We start from the raw sequence: 15,122 nt of genomic DNA, 5'->3' as shown, positions 1-15,122 counted from the left end.
TTTGTGGACAAAGGAGAGGATTGAAAAATGCTTCTGCAAAATTTGATTTCAAAGAAAGTTTCAATATTCAAATTGGAGAGTATATCATCTGTATCAAATATAAGCACTAGACCATAAGTTTTTATATTTTATAGTTTAAGTTTTTGGGTGAGGCATCACGTCACAAGCTTCTGGTTTTTACAATGGTAGTTAAGAGTCGATCTATACAATTTGCCGTCAAAAGAGTTTATGAAAAGAACAAAATTGAAGTAATTGCAATTGGAAAGTAAGAATTGGACATTATGAATTAAGTTTAAGCATGTCATCCAAGATCAATAGCATGGAAAATGAAAGAAACTGCAACCGGAAAGAATTGCCAAATTGAAGAATTTTGTTAAATGTAAGATCACATTGATCTAGAAAAGTTCCATATAACATCTGATCGCCAAGATATTTTCTCTCATCTGCCAATGCAAATAAAGCAAAATAGAAGCACTGTCGCCATTTTTGCAATTTCTTTCCCCACAGCCCATCTTTGATGCTCTTGCACTACAAGAATCAAATTCATGATTGTTTTCCTCCACTCAAACCATCTTCACGAGAATCTTTATCATCGATAGAAAGAGCTCAGACCTTAAATCAGTGTAAAACCACCCCCTTCCTATCTTTGAGAATCACAATATTGAGGAAATGCACAATGACAAGGTCCTGTCCTGACCTACAGCACAAGAAAATAAGTAGTTCACATTATATTTTGCGTTCATTAAGTTAATGAGAATGGGAAACAGAGTATAGATTGAAGCATTTGAACTTAAACCAATATCTATAAGTAGAAGAGAGAGAATGGGAATAACCGGAATAAGGGAAACATTTGAACTTTACAGCAAAACCAGCATTAGCTATGCATAACAACAAAATTGAAATGGTTTCTTAAACAGAGATAATAGGACATCTTATTACACAGCCACTGGTATTTAAAACATGATCGATATGAGTACAGCCTCACCCTTTGAATGGGCCACTCCTCTCCAGGCACACGCTATGACCCAATTCCGTGTGCTAATCTTGGTCCCCCTTGTGAGGTTAGCCCCAAGAGGAAAGTTTATGTAAGTGAGATCTACACATTTATCTAAGCAAAAATCTGTTATAACATAGGTACAGTGTGTAAGGACATTTGTTAATATGACGGCAAATTATCATAGCAATGGAGTCTGTAACTGAGACAAAATGCGTCTTAGTCGGTCCAGATTGAGTAGTTTTGTTCAACAAACATGGAAGCTACAAGAACAAGTGAAGATTGGAACAGTCATATAGATATTTAAATTATATATGAACTGACTCGTTCAGTATCCAAAGAGATTTAATGGTGCATGCACTCCATCAATGAAAAAGTTCCACTTGATGAAAATATATTCTCAGAGCAGCAGGTGGGAGACTAGACATACAGAATTTTACTTTTAGAATAACAGCCTATACCTAATATCCAAGAGCAGCTGTTTCGGGATCAACTTTAGCAAGTTGTATTAAACTAAACTAGAATGGATAAAGTGCACATATTGTGTGATCAATTTATATGTCACGAGAATCATGACCCACACCTTGCATCGTGTAGATATTGTCTGCTTTGCACACTCCTCTTCGTACCCATGGTTTTGCTCAAAACGCATCTAAAGGGTTAAAGTCAAGTCAAGTCAAGCTGAAAAACGTGATACTTCGGACAACTTCCGTAGCAATTCGTAGGTCCCCGGCCACTCGATTCCTGACTTCTTAACTAGTCCAATATTGCTTCGTCGAATGGGCTGGCTGGGGCGGACATCGATCTTTACTAATCCCACAGGGGCACGAACAAAAGAAGGCTGCCAAAAAAGTATGGAAACTTTATCCTATAAATGTCAGGAACTTCTCTTCACACCCCCTCCCCCCTCCCAGAAAAAATTCCAGCTGGCAATTGGCTCTGATACCATCTGTCACGTCCCACCCTGCACCGTGTAGATATTGTCTGCTCTCCTCTCGGTTTTCAAAATGCATCTACAGGGTTAAGGGGTGTCCACACATATGAATGCCAGGAACTTGGGTATATTTGGGTCATAACGAGTCCATGTATTATTTTTGCATGTACTATTTGGGTTCATTGTTCAAACCCCCCACCCCAAATGAAAAATAAAAAGAGAAGAAGTGCATTTCTGTTTTATGTTCTTAGAATGAGACTATCAAGAGCTGCTGGCCCTACCAATACAAGGTACTAGGAGGTAGACTGGATACAAACCTAACCATCGGAGTATCTTTGCAAAAAGTGGCTATCCCTTAATCTCAAGCGGTCAAGCCTGCATCCTCAAGCTTGCCAGTCAGACATTTTATGCTATCCTTATCAAAAAGTTATAAATAGTGAGCGAATGGCATAACACGTGACTGATTGGAAGAATACATTTATTAAAACAATGTAGAGTTATTTTAATTTTCAAGGCTAGTATGCATAAAACTAAGAAAGAAGTTGTATAGAATTAACATCTTGTCCGGTGGATGGAGTCTGGAGGACAAACCAAAATCTTTATATACGCATACTTTAAGAGATGTTTTCAAGGCCAGCATGCATAAAGCTCCGCTCAAGGTGGCCTTTTTTTGGTTGGACGGTGGGTCTAAGGAGGATCTTGACTAGTGTTGCATGTACAAGAAAGATGAAGAGTCGGTTTGTCATCTTCTCTTGCACTGTCCGGTAACTCGAAATTGTTGTTGGGCTATGCTTTTTGCCCTTTTCGGTGTTGTTTGGGTTATGCCGCCAGAGTCCACGCAAAGCATGCATGAGGCCTGGAGAGGGTGCACAGTGAGGAGGCAGATCCGAGATGCTTTGTGGCAACCTTGTAGGTGGGTATGCATGGGCGGGTGAGAGGCATTGGCAGGCTACGGGTACACAATCCCACATCGCTTGGGTAAGGTGAAGGTGAAGTGCTTATGTGTATTAGTGCCATCTCCAAATGGTACGAGGCCTTTTGGAATGAAACCCAAAAACAAAACTGCGGGCCCAAAGCGAACAATATCATATCATCTAGTGGAGTGAGCTGTTACAAATAGTATTAGAGCCGGAGCCTAGCTAGAAGTGTGGGGCCAACAAGGACGTTGGGCCCCTAAGAGAAGGGGGGGGGGGGGGGGGGGGGGGGTTATGGTGACCACGGGTGAGAGGCACTGGCAGGCTATGGGTGCACAATCCCACATCGTTTGGGTAAGGTGAAGGTGAAGTGCTTATATGTATTAGTGGTGTCTCCAAATGGTATGATGCCTTTTGGGGTAACACTTTGGAACAAAACCGTGCGGCCTAAAGCAGACAATATCATACCATGTGGTGGAGTAGGCTATTACATGCTTATAGGGTGTCACCCCTTTGCCTTTGGTGGGAGCTGTGGCGAGAGAGGAATAAGCAGTCCTTTGACAGAGTTGAGGTTCCAGCTTGGGTGATTAAGTTCCCTATTCTTTATACTTCTATTTTTGTGGGTAGAGGGATGGAATTGTAAATCAGTGGGGATATAGTTTCTCTTGTGGATACTTTGATTGTATAGCACTCTCTTGGTCTAGCTTTTGTTACTGGGCTGCGCTCCTCTTTGAGCACTCTTTAATGAAATCTATCTGATAAAAGAAGGCTAGCGTGCATAAAACTAAGGAAGAAACTGTAAAGAAATAATATATTGTCCAGCCAGGAGGACAAACCAAAACTTTATGCACGCATACCTTACAAGATGTAAGGGATATTCTCCCACATACCTTACGAAGTGTAAATGATACTCTCCTTGGACCCCTTTTGATCACACTGCCCTTCACCATGTCAACCTGTAAAACCAGAACTGTAATTTAAAACCCAAGGGAGGAAACCAGGGGAAAAAAAGAAGGTAAAACTCCATATTCCATCTCATCAGACCAGAATGCCAATAATTATCAAAAACACAAAAATATCCTTCCCACATACAGAGCCCTGAATCTCATAAGGAGCTAGACACTAGAGCAGCTAAAAGGCAAAGCAAAATGCTCCAATTGTAAAAACATACTCCCTCCGTCCCAATTTAGTTGTCAATCTTTCTATTTTGGTTGTCCCAAATTAGTTGTCAACTTTCTCAATTCAAACATCACATTTCACATCTTTCCACAAAATACCCTTAAACTTTTAGAAAATTTCAAACTTGATTATATAAATATTCAAACTTGAAAGGGCAACTTAGTAATTCTTAAAGGGGACAATGCAATAATTACATGTCCCCTTAAAAAGTTACACTCCACAAGTGTGACATCTAATATTAGACAGAGGGAGTATTACATAAGGAGTGGATGAAAACCTAAAAGACACCAAACTGAAAAAGAAAAAGTATATAACAGAGGAGACCAGCTAACAATGTATAAGCAATTGGTCGACAGCGGATTTCTATTGGAACATACCACACTAGTTCACTAAGCTCCTGAGAAGATCAACTGTCAGTATTCTTGATGCATAAAGGGGAAAATCAAGAATTTCACACCGAACATGCTTTGTACCAAATGTAATCAAGTTCAGTTTTGAACTTAAATTAGTTTTAGGATAAGATGTTGTCTGGTACAGATGTACAATTATATATATATATATATATATATTTCATTTTAGGAAAAAGTACTTCAATAAATTTTCAATTTGCTAGACATGGATAGTAGTTGTGGTCAATGGGCCATATTTTCGGTATATTAGCTTATTGGGTTTTTTATATGAAGTCTTTTGTAGGCTTCGAATGATAGTGGTAGTCAAAGAGTTTTAAGTTTTCTAATTATGGAATCACAATCCAAATATGAATGGGAAAAACCCAGCAGCCTGTAAGTACCTTACCAATCTTTACATTCGGCGGAGATTAGCTTTTGAGAGTATATGACTATTAAGTTTATAACTAAATCCTTGTTTTTTTTTTTTTGATAAGTAAATATATATTAACTAAGATGCTCAAAGGGGAGCGAACCCTTAACAAAGCAAACAAAAGACGCAAAAGGTGCCATTACAACTATAAGTTGTTAACAAAATCCAACAAACTGTCCACAGATGGACAATTTCTCCCATTAACCCAAGAAAAAAGAGAATACAAAACCCACGTCGGCGCCTCCTTTCCCTCGAAAGATCTCCTATTCCGCTCAAGCCACAACCCCCACCAAACACAAAGCGGTGCAACCCTCCAAGCTTTCCTAAACCGACTACCCATTGGTCTCCCTCTCCAAGCCTTTAATATGTCCACCGTGTTCCTTGACACCACCCACTCAACCCCAAACACATTCAGAACCATACTCCAAACATCCGATGCCACTTTGCAGTGCAACAAGAGATGGTTCACTGATTCGCCCGTCATCTTACACATACAACATCAATTAACTGTTATTCGGCCTCTTCTAAGATTATCGAGCGTAAGAATGCTGCCAAGTACTGCTGTCCATGTGAAAAACGCCACCTTCAGTGGAGCTGACGTCCTCCATACAGCCTTCCAAGGGAAACCGTTACTTAACGAATCCGTAAGACTTTGGTAAAATAACCTCACCTCAAACACCCCCCGTCCACACCATCTCATCCCTTCCATCCCCCTTCACCCCTTGACTATTTATTAATCCCATTAAATCTGTAAATTCCAGCATCTCCTGATCATTAAAGTTTTGACGAAAGCGCACATCCCAACTAGCTCTCCCATTCTCTAATCGAAAATAATCTGCAACCACAACAAACTTATCCTTAGCCATCCTGAAAAGCCGAGGGAACCTACAAGCCAACACCACATCCCTACACCATACATCTTTCCAAAACCTCACATGCTGCCCATTCCTAACTCTAAACCGTATCTGCTTACAAAACTCGTCCCATCCCCGCCTAATACATTTCCAAGAACCCATACCTGCTAAGACACACCTCTAGCCATCCAACCTCCCTCCTCTTCCCCAAACCGACAAGCAATAATAAGCCTCCAAAGCACAAACCTTTCACACCCAAATTTCCATAACCATTTCCCTAACAAAGCTTTATTGAACATATCCAACCTTCGAATTCCCAACCCTCCTCTTTTAATAGGGGTACAAACTTTCTCTCATTTCACCAGATGGTACTTAAACTCCTCCCCTAAAACCCCCCACAGAAAGTTCCCTTGAATCTTGTTCAGTCTACTAATCACTGTTCTCGGAATCGGAAACAGAGACATAAAATATGTAGGAAGATTACAGAGAGTACTTTTCAACAATGTGAGTTTATCCCTTTTCGATCCCGGATAACCTCTTTTGGAACCGTTCCACCACCGGATCCCAAACGGAAATTCTCCTCGTAGACGAACCCAAGGGCAGCCCCAAGTACGAAAACGGAAAAGACTCCACTCCGCAACACAAAATAGTTGCTAAATCATGAATATTTCCCACCTCCCCCACTCGAACAATCACACTCTTGCCAATATTAATTTTCAGCCCCGAGACAACTTGAAAACAGGCCAAAACACACCTCAAATGCCTCAAATGATTCACACTCGCATCACAAAAAACAATACTATCATCACAACAAAGTGAGATGTAACAATCTAGTTTGGCGAACGCCCCACCGAAAAACCTTGGATAAAGCCTACTACCTCTGCCCTTTCCATAAGTCTGCTCAAAGCTTCCATTACAATAATGAACAGAAAAGGGGACAATGGGTCCCCCTGACATAAACCTCTCGAACTTGTGAAGAAACCCATTCACTAAGATAGAGAAACGAGCCGACGAAATACATTGGTGTATCCACCCTCTCCATTTAGCTCCAAACCCCATCCTTTCCAATAAATACAATAAGAACACCCAATTCACATTGTCATAGGCTTTCTCAATATCCAATTTACACACAATCCCCGGCTCACCACTCTTGACTCTTGCACCAATACATTCACTAGCAAAAAGAATCGGATCAAGAATCTGCCTTCCTCCAACAAACGCATTATGTGACTCCGAAATGACACCATCCAAAACTTTCCTTAGCTTAATAGCCAAGATCTTCGCAATAATCTTATAAACAGAGCCCACCAAACTAATTGGTCTGAAATCCTTAGCTTCAACTGCTCCACCCTTTTTAGGTACGAAGGAAATGAAAGAAGCATACAGACTCTTCTCAAAACAACCTTCCTTAAAGAAAGTATGCAATACTGTCATCACATCCGCTCTCACCACCTCCCAATTCTTTTGGAAAAATGCCATTGTGAACCCATCCGGCCCCGACGCTTGATCTTCGTCACAGCTCCTTAAAGCTTCCAACACTTCCTCCTCCCCAAAAGGCCTCTCCAACCCCACCCTATCCTCATCAGAGATTGTATCAAACTCAATATCATCCAACCTCGGTCTCCGAGAGACAGACTCTGTGAAAATCTCCTGATAATATGCCACAAAACCTGTCCGAATCTCCTCTTCAGTTTCAGCCATAACTCCATCAAAACACATCCTCCCCATGTTGTTCCCTCTTCTGTGAGCATTAGCTAAGCGGTGAAAAAACTTAGTATCCCGATCACCTTCTTTAAGCCACAAATCTCTAGATTTCTGTCGCCACGAAACTTCCTCTATCAGTACAGTCTTTTCAAACTCAGCCTTGCACTCCTCCCTTCTGCTCCTTTCCAACCCATAAATCCCCTCAACCCCTTCCTTCCTATCCAACTCTGAAATTTCCATAAGAAGCAGATTTTTCCTCCACTCCAGTTTTCCAAACACATCCTTATTCCAGACCTTGATATCTCCCTTTAGGCGTCTCAGCTTAGATGCCAATTGAAAACTTGGATTACCCTTAACATCATACCCACACCACCAATTCTGAACCCTGTCTTTGAAATCTCCCACTCATAGCCACATGTTTTCAAATCTAAATGGGGATTTTTCTCTCCTAATCCCTCCACAATCCAGTAACACAGGAACATGATCAGAAATTGCACATGCACACGCCACTTGAGACACATCCGGAAACTTCTCCTACATCTCTACTGAAATAAGAAATCTATTCAGCCGAGAAAAAGGAGGATCATGCCCACTCGACCATATGAATGCACCTCCCACCATGGGAAGATCCAACAACCTGTTAGCTTCCACGAACTAAGAGAAATCAGCCATTGCTTCATCCCACACACCCCTAGAAGATCTCTCCCTCGTGCTAAGGACAACATAAGCACGAGGACAAGTTCCCCCCCCCCCCCCCCCCCCCCCCCCCACCCCCCCAAACACACACAGCACACCACGGAACTCCCCATTTGCTGCTAATGAAACCCAGCTCCTCCCACAATTCTCGATGCTCCACATCACCTATAGGCCAATAGACCCCCGAAAAAAACCACTTTGACCCATCTTCCTCAAACTCAAATAAAACTGATAATGAATGCCTCCCTTTCCAAACATCAACCTTCAACACCCATCTCCTATCCCAAAGAAAAGTAATGCCCCCAGCAGTCCCCTCCGCATCAATAACCTCCCAATCCACAAATCTACCCCCCACAGACTTTTTATCACCTTGGCCTCCGCCATATCCAGCTTGGTCTCCTACAAGCAAACCATCTGCACTCTCCATTTACGAATCAACGCCTTCACCACCTTCCTCTTCCTTGGGTCATTTAGTCCCCGAGCATTCCAAGACACAATGTTGAGCTTCACTGACAAACACTGAGTCTTCCACTCTCCCTCCTTCCCCCACCCGTTTTCACTCTCCCTGCTCCACTCCTTCCTTCATAATTAACATCAGAAAACAAGCCTTTCATCTCTCGCACCCCTTTCAAAACTGGCATGCTCTTCGCCTTCTTCCTTGCCCATTCATCCTCCACTGCTTGAAACAACTCCTTAACTTGCTTATCCCCCCCTTCCCACGTCAACCCCAGAAGTTTGCTTTCCTCCTTAATGCCCTTCATAAACCAGCCATCCAAAGCCGATAATCTCTGACCAGCACTGACCACTGCCAACGGACCCCCCCCCCAAAAAAAAAAATCACCAATATCCCATAGAGGATACATATGATCCGCATCAACTTTGCTATCACATAAATCATCCTTTTCATTGTATGAACTAAATTCTGGTCGCACAAGGTCAACAGCTCTTCCATTAGTAATCAACATACACCTACACCCCACACAAAATTTAGTACCTCCTTTGTCTGTAACACTTGGCCTCAACTTGATCAACCCCCTTTCTTCCACTTGTTATTCATACCCTCCATCACCCCTGACTGAAAAATTTGAACCCCTCCCTTCGCCTCCACTTCAAATACCGGCGTAAGCCTCTGAACTATCGATGGCCTCTCTTTTCCCTCCTTCTCACCCACTATCCTCACCTCCCCAGGAGGAGTAGAAGCAAAAGAATCATGGGTAGAGATAGAAGATTTCGGTGGGAACAAGACAGTAGACATACCTGGACCACCATCTCCAGCCACAACCCCGTTTTTGTTTCTGAAACCTCGACCATCTTTTGCCTATCGACCAGCTACTCGCCTTAATAGCATGAATTGGTTGAAACAGGTTGCCTGATATCTCGTCCCTCTCCTCTTGACCTCCACGCCCTGCCTTAGCCAATCTTTGCGAGGACCCCTTCACTGAAAACATACCCTCTGATGCTTTAGACACAGCCCTAAAATTACTCCCATATTGGTCCAGCCTAGCCACCTGAGTCCCCACGTGGGCCTCCTCAAGCCCAGTACTGCGACCCTCCCCCAAAGGCCCAAAACCATTAACCACATGCAGCCCATGTGACTCCACACCCACACCCCTAGGTCTTGGCCAACAAACTGGCCCATACCCTTCGATCTTCCTTTCCAACCCACATGAGTAAACCCATCCTTATTGCTCCCCCCATCCCTTACCTGCCTATCCACCCACTAACTGGCATCAGCCCACGCTTCCTCCTCCACATGGGCTTAACTTGGACCCGCCCTAACACCCTCCGGCCCAACCTACCACCAACACCAGCCCAGTTGAACCCCCCCCCAAAAAACTTATCACCAACCCCATATCCTGTAGCTGAAGATAAGGAATTATAATCTGGATAGGCACCTCTGTGAGCTTTACGTGTAACCTTCCTCCATTTCCTCTGAACGCGCCTGTCCAGCGCGTAGCATCTACTTCGTCTTCCTCCCACATATCTCATTGCTCTTTGGGTCTCCCTTTCCTTCAATCACTCTTGAATTTCAACCGCCCCTCTCTCCCCTTTGCTAAGAATACTGATCCACTTTTCCTCCGTCATTAGATGAGCCCCATCGCTTCCTTCTAAGCTTTCCGTTGCGGGAACAAGCTCTGGCAATACCTCTTCCCAAATCGAGACTTTGTAACAGAAGCTATTATCATGGATGAACACAAACTTTGGGCATGTTAATCCATTTCTCACTGTAATCCGAACATCAGCATCTCTCGTTTCATCCGCAACCACTCACAAAGCTGCCACATAAATCCTCCACTTCAACAAACAGATCCTGACATCATAGATGCAGTGGAAGCCCTAACATCCGAATCTACTTAAGCCCTTCATCCCTGAGCACACCACAACAACCGACCCTCAAGGACCACACATCAATCCTCAGGGCAGATCCCCACTATCGCCGGCCTTCCTTCAACACCCTTTAAGCCTCCGCTGGATATGGAAACCTAAATAAGAGAAGTGACTTTAATAAGGGCATCACGCCCACCCCACACGACGTATTCTATGCCCGCGCCGCCTACTTCTTTACTCGATCACACCCCCCAACATCTTTATCAAATCGTCCAACCAAAGAGGACAAAAGCATCACTCTTCTCCCTTCAACGTACTCCTCATCAATATACATCGATGGCCCTCGATGAGGGATCGCCGTCTTAACTTTCCCCCCAAGTGAAAGCCTTGGAAGCCTTGCAATCTCAAGAAAGGACTTCATCCCTGACCATAGCACGTATCAAACCCTAGCCGCGTCCAAGGAATCGCCCAAGAATCGCCTAAGAATCTCCCTCTAGAACCAAGAAAAAAAACATGGTCTATTTTAACACTTATAACTAAATCCTTGTGAAAGTGAAGCCTAAACAAATTCTAGGCAAGATTCCTAGATTCTTCCCTTCTATTTCTTCTCTTTAATTACTAGTCCCCAATAAGTGTTTACAGTCCTACTTCATCTCCAAAACTCTACTGTACAATTGCCTAATTAATCCCAACTGATTTTCCTATATATTGGCCTTTAGTTTATAACTAACATTCCAAAATACTTGTTTTCTACTGATCCCAGTGCACTTCATCCTAATTTCCTGCTACATATCAATTTTAAAACCGAGCCGATTCCAACCTAAGACACCACCTACAGACACTGCAACCTTGCTACTAACTTTAGTACCCTTATCCCACTGCCTTAGCCCAACATAAAACCAATTATAGGTAGCATTATTTTAGCTTCTTGACGTCATCATACATCAGTTAGGTACCAGAGCTGAAGAAACTCCTCAAATCAATTGATATAATTACTATTCCATCACAATGGGGATATTAAAGCTTTTAAAGGCACCACAGAGACTTTCAATTAAGACTAATAACATTGATTCCAATGAAAGTACTGCTGGCTTAAATAAAGATCACTTTAGAGACTTTCGCAGTCGCTCTTCTTGGTAAGAATCCTGTTGAAGATACAAATCAAGAATTATAACCCTCTAATTTTATTGCAGCTTCAGTTTTGATGTCCTATCCAATTGAAGATAATTGTCAACAAGTAGATGAGCAAGAAACAAAGGATGAGACCACTGCATAACTTGAACCAAAAAAAAATTAAATAAATAAAAGGGAGAAAAAGGCGAGAGATATGTGATGATTTTATTATTATGATTATTATTTAAAAAAAAAAAAGAAAAAAAAAAAAAAAAAAAAGAGATGTGATGATCAAGATGCTAAGGCTGAAGAAACCAAAATAATGGGTGATAATACTGTGGCTTTCTTTCCGCAACCACAAACATGGTTGCAGGTCGCCTCAACCATGATTTCATATTTCTAGAAAAACTGAATGGACAATGGAAAAAATGGACTCTTATATAGTGTCTTCCTTGCTTCTAAACTATGAACTCAAATCACTCTCTCCAAGATTTTATACCTTTAAGAATTTAGATTCAAAATTGCTCCTTATATGAGAACGGTACAATACTCGAGATCAATTTTTATCAAACGTAGGGGACAATGATGCAAATTAAGCTTGCAGGAAAAGGGTGAATCAATTATTTCAGATGGAACTTAAGCTGTACCTTGTATAATCAAGTTTAGGGTTTAATTATATCATTATGTTAGTTTGTCAGTTAATGTGTAGTTTTATTTATATTTATATGAGTAGAGGGTAATTTGGTAATTTCAAGATTTGCAGGACATGGACTGCAGTTGTGATCTATAGGAAATATTTTTGGTAAAGTTATGTATGGTGTATGTGATGATTTTTATTATTATTATTATTATTATTTTTAAAAAAAACGAAAAAAAAAAAAAGGTGTGATGATCAAGATGCTAAAGCCGAAGAAACCAAAATAATGGGTGATAATACTGTTGCTTTCTTTCCGCAACCACAATCATGGTTTATTGGTTGCAGGTCGCCTCAACCATGATTTCATATTTCTAGAAAAACTGAATGGACAACGGAAAAAATGGACTCTTATATAGTGTCTTCCTTGCTTCTAAACTATGAACTCAAATCACTGTCTCCAATATTTTATACCTTTAAGAATTTAGAATCAAAACTCCTGCTTCTAATACGAGAATGGTACAATACTCGAGATCAATTTTTATCAAATGTAGGGGACAATGATGCAAATTAAGCTTGCACAAAAAGGGTGAATCAGGAATTTCAGATGGAACTTACACTGTACCTTGTACAATCAAGTTTAGGGTTTAATTATATCATTATGTTAGTTTTTCAGTTAATGTGTAGTTTTATTTATATTTATATGAGTAGAGGGTACTTTGGTAATTTCAAGATTTGCGGGACATAAACTGCAGTCGTGATCTATATGCAATATTTTTGGTAAGTTATGCATGGTGTATATAGTAGGTCTTAAATAATCTTCGAAGTTAAAGAGTTTAAGGTGATCTTTGATAACTAAATTCTGAATAAATTAACCAATCATTCAATTAAGTGCGTTAGATAACACAATTTAAATAATAAGATCCACAAAAAATCAATTCTATGTGCTTAAACTTTCCTTTGTTAATAACTTTCATGGTAAAACATTATTTTACATAAATCCAGTCTTGCCTAACTCTTGATTGATGGCATGAGTTATTATTATTGGAGGCACTTGTTCGAGGATAGGATCAAGCACGAAAGAATTCTTGGACTGGGGAATGGATTGGAAGTACGCCAGAAAGATTTTTTGAACCTCAGCTTCTCTGTCTTGCCAAACTTTTTCAAACTGTTGAACTCTTGCAATTTCTTCCACTTCTTCTTCTTATAGTAGTTGCATGATTTTTTTTTTGGCAGTTAAGAAGTCCGAAATGATTGTTTTCGGACTTGGAGAAAGCAGTTAAAGAAGGTCCAAATGACTCTACTTGGACTCAATGGCGTAGCCAGGAATTTTCTTTAGTGGGGGCAATCTTTAATAGCAATAATATATATATATATATATATATATATATATATATATATATATATAATTTGAACCAAAACAAGATATGTAAAAATTAAAACATTGATTTATTATATTTCTATTCAATACATTCATAACGATTTTTTCAGATTATTCATTGTTATTTCAAAATTGAGTTCATTTAATTAAATATACTAAAAAAAATCATATTCAATGAATCAAGAATAAAACATGAAAAAGAAAATAACACAGTTACCAGTTCTAATATATCACATATGTAAAAAAAAAAAAAAAAAAAATCCATGATAACAGTTAATCTGTGATATCATTGATTTGGGCTGCAAATAAAAACAAATTCTAAGTGTTATTTAGAGAATAATAATTAGTAACATGATTACACAAACTAAATTTTGAAAGAACAAACAAGCCCTAAAATAATTTTGATAGTAATAACTAATAAATTTTCTAATTAAAATTATAATATGAAATAATAATCGTAAATTTATATAATAAAAAAAATAAAAATAAAATCAGATTACCAGTCTGTTGCAGTACAGTACGACTCTTAGTCATTCTGTCTACTGGTAAATGGTTGTTCCGCTTGCTTTGTTTGGATTGTGAAAAATGTTGAAAATTGAAGATATGATGGAAACAATCCATTTGTTTGTGGTAAAGTCAAAAGTGTGATAAAATGTTAGGAAAGAATATAATATTTTGAGAAAGTAGAAAAAAATATCATATTTTAGGAAAAGTAATAAATTGATAGAATATTTACAATTATGTGATGATTATACTCCATTGTTTTGTGCCACCTTTTTTTTTTTTTTTTTGGGTGTAAAACCGTGAATGAGTTTTTGATTATATATATATATATATATAGTATATATTAAATTTTAGAGGGGACACTTATACAAAAATAAAAATCTTTCCATATAAACTTTAAAAAATTTAAAAGTTGAGTGGGGGCAATTGCCCCCACTTGTCCCTATGTGGCTACGCAACTGCTTGGACTTGGCAGTACTATCCTCTTCAAAAGAAAAAGATGAGCTTCCACTTTCTCTATTTCTCCATGGAGTTCCAACTCCGATTTCTAGTCCACTGGATCAATTTATGCTTGCAACTCCAGACTTTCTTAGACCATTAAAATAGATTAAAACCTTAATTTTTTATAAGATGAATTAGTGCTGCTTATGAAATTCTAAGGTGCTATTAGTTAAATTAACTTGCTCCAACGTACTCCTTTTGTTGCCTCTCTAGTATATTTCTAGAATTCAGCATAGAACTTCAACTTCAAAGAGCACAAGAGAGGAGGTTTCTATAGCAGCAGCCTTCCCAGAAGCTTTGTTATCTATTAAAAACAGCCTTCAATTCACTCCATTGGTTTACAACAACAAAACAACATCAAGTTCGGACAATATAAAAAATAAACTTATTTATGTTCTTCCAAAGGTTCCACCACAACAGATATGCTACTGGGCTCAATAAGCCCTCCCAAGTCACTACATTCTAATTAAGTTATTTTTTTTTTCCTAAAAGGTAACACATTTAAGTTCATGACTTAATATACCTATGGAAAAAAAAAAATGAAAAATAGATATACGCGTATATGAT

General features: G+C 39.7%; 1 protein-coding gene across 7 annotated transcripts in view; it reads right to left on the bottom strand.

Annotated features, from left to right (window-relative positions):
• Positions 1-89: 89 nt before the first annotated feature.
• Positions 90-15,122, bottom strand: part of LOC132283511 (alkylated DNA repair protein ALKBH8 homolog) — a 30,576-nt gene continuing 15,543 nt past the window's right edge. For 5 of the 7 annotated variants that reach the window (XM_059785460.1, XM_059785464.1, XM_059785462.1 and 2 more), the window contains 2 exons: positions 3,733-3,798; positions 90-697 (listed from right to left, as the gene is read on the bottom strand). In XM_059785460.1, coding sequence (XP_059641443.1) covers positions 641-697; positions 3,733-3,798 — 123 coding nt within the window. In that variant the 3' untranslated portion in view covers positions 90-640. Of the gene's footprint in view, positions 698-3,730; positions 3,799-15,122 lie in introns of those variants that run through there. The other 2 variants (XM_059785463.1, XR_009472051.1) reach the window with 2 other exon arrangements.

The sequence above is a fragment of the Cornus florida genome, unplaced genomic scaffold, assembly GCF_030987335.1.
Source record: "Cornus florida cultivar Cherokee Brave unplaced genomic scaffold, ASM3098733v1 CherokeeBrave_3.0.0_Hap2_Chr11, whole genome shotgun sequence".
Classification (NCBI taxonomy): domain Eukaryota; kingdom Viridiplantae; phylum Streptophyta; class Magnoliopsida; order Cornales; family Cornaceae; genus Cornus; species Cornus florida.
Note: the sequence above shows the minus strand (reverse complement) of the source record. Positions and strands in the feature narration are given on the sequence as shown.